Raw genomic sequence first — 8,329 nt, forward strand, 5'->3', positions numbered from 1 at the left:
CATAATAAAAAAGAAAAAAAGGCAATATATGAACATAATAAATGGAAAAGAAAAGACTAATAACTTGCAAAATCTTCACCTAAAACACTAATGGGTCCGTGAAATACTCTCACTCGCCTCTCCTCTGTAGGTGTTCGGTTTGTAGAAAGAAAAAGAAAAGGAAACTCTAAGAACAGACCCTAAAATTATTCGGTCAGTGTCTCTTTGAAGGAGAAAACAAAAGAGGAAGAACACCCCCTGTTTTCATGCAACTTCGGTAAGCATCTCTTCTTCAAAGGTTTTACTTCATTTTTGTTAGCTTATTCTTTTGAATGATTCGTTAGTAGTGGTAGAAGGGAAGGGCTTACACTTTTTGAAAACCATTTATGTCTCTCTCTTTTTCTACCAAGCAAAAGCTCTCATTTACACTCTTCTTGCTCTTCTTTGTGCAACTGGTTAGTAGCCAAGAAAAGAGAAAATAAAATTCTGGATAGAAGCCTCACCTTGCTCGGTCACTGAGAAGCTTTTACTCCCTTCGGTAAGCCACGATTAGAGAGAAGAGCCCAACAGGAACATCAAGGCGGAAAACACCATTAGAATTGCCAGCACTCCAAAACCCACTTCCCATCCCAAGTGGTCTTGAATATAGACAATGGCAGTCAAAAGCCAGAACTATAGAAATTCCAACTGATACATGAATCCAACTGGTCTGCACCAAATGCCATGGAACATGGTCTAACACAGCTAGATCACTAGGACATGAGCCCAAAAGAGGAGAGCAAGAGAAAGAGTTGGGCAGAAACCAGAGGTTTCTTCGGCATAAAAAGAACCGACGAATTCTCCGACAAGTCCATCCTCATCGGCTGGGAGGCCACGAACTTTAAGGAGAGGGGTATTTTCGGGTGAGGAGATGGGTATTTCAAAGTGTAAGGAGAAGGGCAAAATGGAATTTTCAAAGTGTAAAAAGAGGGGCATTTTCGGGCTTTTGGGTTAAAAAAGTCGTGTGCGCGGCACATGACTTACTTTCCATCCATTTAGACGGCACAAATTGACAAAGGGGGCCAAAAAACAAGCAATTGGTAATTTGGGAGGCCGGAATCCAAACTTTGGTAGTTTGAAGTGCCATCCGGATAATCGATGGTAGTTGAGGGGGTTAAATTGTATTTTTTTCCTTTTTTTTTTTTTTTTTTTTAAATGTCTCATTATACTATAATTAGGCCTTAACAAATATATTTTTTTAGGCCTTAGGTGACCACCTAAGTCGCCTAAGGGTAGAGCCGGCACTATATCTATGTTACATAGGCTCTAAATAGCTTATAATAGTTATATGTAGCTATTATGAACCATTTTAATGTTTCAGCGTACCTTTCAAAATGAAATTTTGTTACATTAAACTTTCATATTAATTTGAATGTTTATTGTAGCACATTGAACCTTTTGTTTAATTTTATTTTTTTTCTCTCTTGTATTTTTGTTTAATGCTTTATTTCTCTCTTCTCCTTTTGTTTTAAAAAATAATAAAAAAATTATTAAAATTTAATATTTAAAGTAAGTATAAAGTTTAATAGATAATCTATTAAAATTTGTATTGAAAAATTGGTAGTTAAAATGAAAAAAATGAGTATTTTGAATAGTTAAAATAGTCACTACGGCCGAAAATGCTCTAAATACTAAGTCCCTAAACTTTCTACATAGTTCTTAATTCTTTTTGTTTTTTTCTCAAGTTTACTAGTAAATGGCCTCTTTTTTGTTAGCTAGCAATAGTTTTTTTATGACTTTATCTTCATACAATTGACAAAGGTTCTAGAGTACCTTCAGTTCTAGCCTCTAGCTAGACAGAGGTTTTTTTTTTTTTTTTTTTTGTCTTTTGTCTTTTATTTATATATATATATATATATATATATATATATATATATATATATATATATATATATATATATATATATATATATATATATATATTTTATTATTATTTTTTGCATCATGTTCAAACTTACAAAAATATATATAGTCCCTCTATGCGTATGCGAGCGCATTTATATAAAATTAAAGCAGACAAATTTTAAACTTAATTTCATTCTAATCATAAATTATAATTATATACAAAAGTTGCATGTTTATAAAATCATTTTTTTTAAAAAAAAAAAACTTTCATTTCGAATACAAAAGTATTTTAGTTTGCTTTAGACATTTACAAAAAAAATTAAAAAAAAAATATCCAAAGGGGTTGGCTCAAGTGGTAAATATAAGGGACTTTGGTGGCATAACCATTGGGTCTAAGGTTCAAATTTCATTGGGTGCAAACAACTCCTCAGGGCCACCCCCCTGGCGAAAGCCAGATTTAACCAATCAGTGTGGGTTAGGGTGCGTTACATGGGCCTAAAGTTTATCTTTCGAAGTAGGTACACAAAGTGACATTGCCTTTGATTCCTGGTCATCATACAAAAAAATAAAAAATAAATAAATAAAAAAGAACTTGACATCTCCTTTGAATGATATTCGACTATGGTCATTCATGTAATAAAATTTATTTATTATTATCTTTGTAATAAACACAATAAAAAAAAATGTTATTTTCCAAGCATTCCTCCCAAAAGAGAGGAATAATTAAGGGTTTTGGATATTCTTCCCGATACTGAAACTCCACTTTTAGCAAAGTATTTGGGTCTTTCTATGTCTTTTGGAAGATCTAAACAGTCTTTTTTTTTTATGGATATTCTGGATAAAGTACACAACAAGATTGAAGGTTGGAGATCTAAAATCCTCTCACAAGCTGGAAAGTCTATTCTACTTAAAGTGGTGGCATCTTCTATTCCTTCGTATGCAATGAGTTCATTTATTTTCCCAGATATTCTTTGCCATCATCTGGACATAGCTTTCAATAACTTCTGGTGAGGTTTTCCCAAAGGAAAAAATCGTAATCTTACTCTCAAATCATGGAATTCCTTATGTCTACCTAAGGATCAGGGCGGTATGGGTTTTCATTTAATAAAAGACATCAACGTATCTTTTATTACCAAACTTGGCTGGAAAATTCTTTCAAATCATGATTGTCTTTGGGTCTCTCTTTTCCAAGAAAAAATATGTCAAGTATGGTTCTCTTATCTCTAGTCCTTTGGGTTCGGGCTCCTATGTGTGGAATGGAATTAAATTTATTGTTCCCCTGTTAAAATCAGGCTCTTGTTATGTTCCACATGTCTCGAGTTCTCTAGCTATTTGGTTTTCTCAATGGATTCCCATAGTGCCGAATTTTCATCCTACTCCACGGGTCCCAGGGTTGGTTGCTCAACATCATTTAGCAATTTCAGATCTTATCCATCCTGATTCTTTGACCTGGAATCTGTCTCTTCTAAAGTTTTTGTTTGATTCTTCTTCTGTGGTAGAGATTTTACGTATCAAAATTAGAACACTTTCTGATGCTCTTCTATAGACGGCTTCTTCCTCAAGGTGTTTTACTACAAAATCAGCTCATCATCTTTATACTGCTCATAGGCCTCTCTGACTTTCTCCAGTGTTGCCTACTAGTTGGAAAGGCCTATGGAAACTTAAGCTTAATCATTGGCTTAAACTTTTCCTCTGAAAAATGGTTTGGAATATTGTTCCAACAAAGTCTCGTATTTCTTTATCCATACATTATGGGTTGGATACTTTTTGTTTTCTCTGCTCCTATTCTAATGACTCCCTGTTTCATTTATTTTTCTCTTGTCTTATTTCAAGAGTCATTTGGAGAAATTCTTTATGGCTTATGGATATTTCAGCATTGCATATTTCTTCTATGTCTGGCTGGTTGAATATTATTTTGCATCTGGGGACGATTGGTATTCCTCTTGTGGATACCCACCTTTTTCAGATATTTGCTATGGTTGCTTGTGATTGGATGTGGTTCTCGCGTAATAAGGCCTTTCATGAAGGCTTGATTCCAAATGCTTTATCTGTATCTTCTAAAGTTAATCAAGTCTTCAGAACTCATTTCTCTGCTTGGTATAATAAAACTACTTCAATGAAGCAAGTTTGGAAGAAGCCCGATCTTGACTGCTTCAAGATTAACTACGACATAGTCATTTGAACTAATTTCTCAATACAATCAATAGTATGTCGTGATCCAAATGGTTTCATTCTCAAGAGTATTACTAAACTTAGTCCACCATGCATGCCCTTGTATGGAGAAGCTTCTGCTGCCCTTCTTGCTGCTCAACTATGCTCTTCAATACAGCTGTCTCATGTTATTTTTGAAGGTAATTCTCTCATAGTCAACATTGCCATCAACAATCCGACAATCACTCAAGATTGGCGTATCTCATCTATTCTCTCGGATTTATTTTCCACTATCCCATCTTCAACTAGTTGGTCAGCTAGTTCTATTAATCGAAGTGCAAACTTCTGCGCCCACTATGTGACTAATTAGACTACAACTAAATTCTTTTCTAACTGCATTCCCACCTCTTCTTGCTCTTTGCTTTCTGGAACCATCCTTCCATATTTTGGAATGGATTCCACTTTCCCTTTTAAAGTTCATTAATTTTTTTGTTTTGTTGTTCTCCCGTTGTACTTAAAAAAAAAAACAAAAAAAAAAAAAAAAATAAAGGGCTTGTTTAGGTGAGTGATTTTTTTTTTTTTTTTTTTTTTGGTATTATATTCTACTATTTTGGTCTTGGGCTTGGTCTTGGGCTCCGTAGATTAGATAAGAAGGACCAACTTAGACGAGGTCTCAGTGGCCTAACTTAGTATTGAAAAGACAAAACTGTACGGTCGCATACGATGACGATGAAGGCTATGAAGCCTAGACTCCGAGCTTGTCTCTCTGCCCTGTTAACTGGTAAACCCTAACCCCAACTCTCCCTCTTATTTTACAAGATTTTCGCATCTTAGATTCTGAAAAGTGGCAACATGCGCAGGTGAACACGGCGTCGTTTCCCGCTCCGCGATGCCCAGGTGCTTGGAGCTCAGTTCCACGAGTTTGTTTATTTTTTTTTTTGTTTTCTGTATTAGTGCTTTAGTTGGTGAATGTGTATGTTTGTGTGCGTAAATGATGGTGGTTGAGCAAAATATCAAAAGGGTTTAGGGTTTTAGTTTTGTGATGCATTTTTGAATGTGTATATACAGGTGTGCATAAACTTGTTTACTTGCTGAATGCTCAGGATTTTTTAGCTTGGTCAGGTGTTTTAGCTGGTCTAGTCAGACTCTTCTCTAATTGCTGAATGTGCACTGGACATTAGATTATATTGAAAATTCTCATTTTCCGGAAGCAGTTGGATGGGTTTTAGCAAATTTTTATTTTCATTTCTCAATATTTTGATTGAATCGTTGTAGAGTTAGTATACAAATACAAAGGAAGCTGAAAATTTCTGAGTTTTGGCCCTAGGCCCCTAATTTGCCCAAATTAATTATTAAAGTGCTTGTATTTCAGGCCATGATGGCTGATGATTCTAATTTTTACAAAAAAACCCAATATATAATATTGATATCACTTGTAAATTGTTGGAAACTGAACTGACTACGAAAGAATTGATGGAAGAAAGTGAAGTTATAGGAAGCACGCGTTTGGAGTACAAATGTTTTACCAATGGAGTATGATAATTAGGGCTTTAATGCTTCTTGTTTTATTGATTTCTACTCTGCATAGTCTTCGTGGACCTTATCAGTTAGATTGTTGTACTAGAGTCGGCCATGGAAGAGTTTTACTTTTGATAACCATCAAAAGCTTCAATGCTTCTCTTCTCACAATTGTCCAATTGTGACGCATTCTGCTAAGCTGGTTGTTTAAGTTATGGAAAATATACATTATCTTCATTAAATTTATTACCCTTTTAACTTATCCAAGAACAAACTGCTGCACACTTTTTAATTATTATTATTATTATTATTCAAATTAAAGTATTCTGAATCCCCCCGCGTTAGAGTGCTAAATCCGAATTTCCACTGCACTTTGTAGATATAAGTCCTTTGGACATTTCTGGTTAAAGCATAATAATAAATAATGTTTCTTTTTGGATGATAGATTTAATGCGAAGATAAATAATTTTAGGAATGATAATTCTCTACTAGGGCTGTATCTTACCTAAGAACACTGGTCAATTCCCAATCAGAAGGCATTCAGAGCCTGAGGTGGTCCTTCCATAGTTCCGCTGATGAAGATGATGACTTCTCTGAATTAGGCGTGCCAGTAGCACAAGGTGTAGGTACACATCTGAAATTGAAGACAGAAAAGCCAGACCCTTTTTGGGTAAGCATATAATGTACTGTTGGGATTCTGTGTGGCTATGTATTCATTGTTTCTATATTAGTAGTTGAATCTTCATGAATACTCGTTAAAAAATGTAAAGTGAGTTCTGACCAAACCTTGAATCTCAATTTTAAGCAGAAAAATGAACCTGGAAGAAGATCTTCATCTGGCATGTCTTTGCCTGCAGAAGGTCGGCCCAGGTCGAAGGACGTCTCTTCAAAACTGGCTAACTCTTCACCAGCTCCTACTCTCAAGCCAGACAACCAAGTCAATATTTCTAGTACTCCTACCATTATAAATGCTTCTAACTTCAAAAGTTCAAGCTCTGTTTCTGTTGAGAATGTACCTTCCACAATCAGCCTTTCCCAGTTGAAAAAGGAACTTTCAGTCTTTGGGGAGATCTCTAAGGCTTCCATGACAAGTGAACCAAATGAATTTGATTGCTGCTATGTCCAATTTGAGGTACATATTTTGGTTTTTTTTTTTTTTTTTTCGAGATCATCCACCCACCCCCCTTCCCTCACCCGCTTTTGCATGTGGTTGTCTAATAAGTACATAACTCGCATGCTTCAAAGAGTGTAGAATCTCGCAAGAAAGCAATTTCTATTGGTGAAATTACAGTGAGGAACTTCATCCTACCAATTCGTCCTCTGTGTCCCCGAAAAACTGTTACCATTAGGATTAGCAACATCGGCTCAGAGACTGCTGATTCAGCAATACATTCTGTGTGCATGTCATTTGGTTCTTTGGCTGGGCTTGTAAGGACAAAGGAGGGATTGGTGGATGCCTTGTTTAGTGTGAAGGACAACTCAAAAGCACAAAAGATACTTAAAAAGTAAGAAATACTACCCATCATATGACTTTCCTTGTGTCTTGCTTGTATTGCAAAACTACTTGATGTTCTGGACATGCTATTAGATGAAGCTGATAATACCAGTTTCTTTTCGTCAGTGTTAGGTAGGAATACATGGCTGCCATAATCTTTTTCCTCAGTTGAGTATGCCTTTGGTTGTCAGATTGAACCATACGAGCATGGATGACTGCAAATGGACAGCCTGTTTGCATTCTAGAGACTTTTCCCCTGAAGTGACGACCAACAAAGATTATACTCAATGCAATTTGGGGTTACAGATCATCAGTCATTTGGATGACTTGGAAACAGAATTGTCCATGAAGAAGGTATATGCGGAAGATTTAAAGATTCTGCATCATGCCTTAATGCACCTCGAAGCTCACCCCGCCAGTAGGGAGAGAAGTTCCTAATATTGATGGAGTTATTATGTATATCATTATTAGGTACTTTCTCCGATACAAAAGCCTTCATGAAAATTCAGAAGATTATTATGAAGAGTTGAATGCTAATTTTGGCTGTCAAAATCTTTGATTTCTGATTTTGACAGTATTTTAGGGAGATCTGACGGGAAAATTAGGTTCTCAACGAGGTCATGTTCATGATTCTCTTGATGAGAGATGAATGTGGCAAAATATTGATTATTAGATATTTTAGGGCTTCGAAGGCATGTACTTAACTGATATTTGAGACTGTTATTAAATTTGGATGTTGAAGTCTTTAATTTTCGTTCTTCCTTCCCTTTATAAACCATAGATGTGGTAGATCCAATGAAATAAGGAACAGAGAAATGGAGAGGATCATTCAAATTAATTACATGTTGCATTTAATAGTATATACATGGTGATAATATATTTCATATGACAGTATATATACCATTAAATAATTTAATCTATACCATGAAATTATCCAGATCCATGTAACAAATGGGTCATTGTCACGAGTGGCTTCTTTAATCCATGAAACAAGTCGGATTTGCGAACTGGATTTTCAGTTGAACCCTAGAAATATTCCTTCATTCTCCAGTACTTCTATTTTGACAAAAAATAGCTTGCCACTGTCGGAAAAATAAAAAGCTTGTGTACTAGATTCATTGAGCTTTTACTCTTTTAAAAGCTTAATCTTATACGAGTAATGATACACACACTTATATTCCTACATTTTGTGGCGGAAGATAGATTGGGGTGGTTTACTAAGATACGAGAGCATCTATCTGGGGATAAATTGATTGAGGCTGTGACAATTGCTCGGTTGATATGGCTCCATCGTAATGTTGT

The 8,329-nt window shown here is 35.4% G+C and overlaps 1 protein-coding gene across 3 annotated transcripts; it reads left to right on the forward strand.

Moving 5' to 3' along the window:
• Window positions 1-4,682: 4,682 nt before the first annotated feature.
• LOC133851319 (uncharacterized) lies at window positions 4,683-7,776 on the forward strand. Of its 3 annotated transcripts, none has more exons than XM_062287671.1 (6): window positions 4,683-4,795; window positions 4,875-4,911; window positions 6,025-6,202; window positions 6,338-6,664; window positions 6,778-7,037; window positions 7,219-7,776. In XM_062287671.1, exons 1-6 carry the CDS (start codon window positions 4,738-4,740, stop codon window positions 7,463-7,465), a joined length of 1,107 nt encoding a protein of 368 aa, XP_062143655.1. In that variant the 5' UTR covers window positions 4,683-4,737; the 3' UTR covers window positions 7,466-7,776. The 3 variants fall into 3 exon arrangements, with proteins under 3 accessions (XP_062143655.1, XP_062143657.1, XP_062143656.1); XM_062287673.1 differs by having other exon boundaries at window positions 7,154-7,357; XM_062287672.1 differs by having other exon boundaries at window positions 4,684-4,795; window positions 6,341-6,664.
• The last annotated feature ends 553 nt before the right edge of the window (window positions 7,777-8,329 follow it).

This window comes from Alnus glutinosa, chromosome 12, assembly GCF_958979055.1.
Source record: "Alnus glutinosa chromosome 12, dhAlnGlut1.1, whole genome shotgun sequence".
NCBI lineage: Eukaryota > Viridiplantae > Streptophyta > Magnoliopsida > Fagales > Betulaceae > Alnus > Alnus glutinosa.

Coding starts and splice junctions, on each gene's coding strand:
- LOC133851319 (XM_062287671.1), top strand. CDS start 4,738: ATGACGATGAAGGCTATGAAGCCTAGACTCCGAGCTTGTCTCTCTGCC. Junction 6,665..6,777: donor GCTGCTATGTCCAATTTGAG/GTACATATTTTG, acceptor CATGCTTCAAAG/AGTGTAGAATCTCGCAAGAA. Junction 7,038..7,218: donor GCACAAAAGATACTTAAAAA/GTAAGAAATACT, acceptor TTTGGTTGTCAG/ATTGAACCATACGAGCATGG.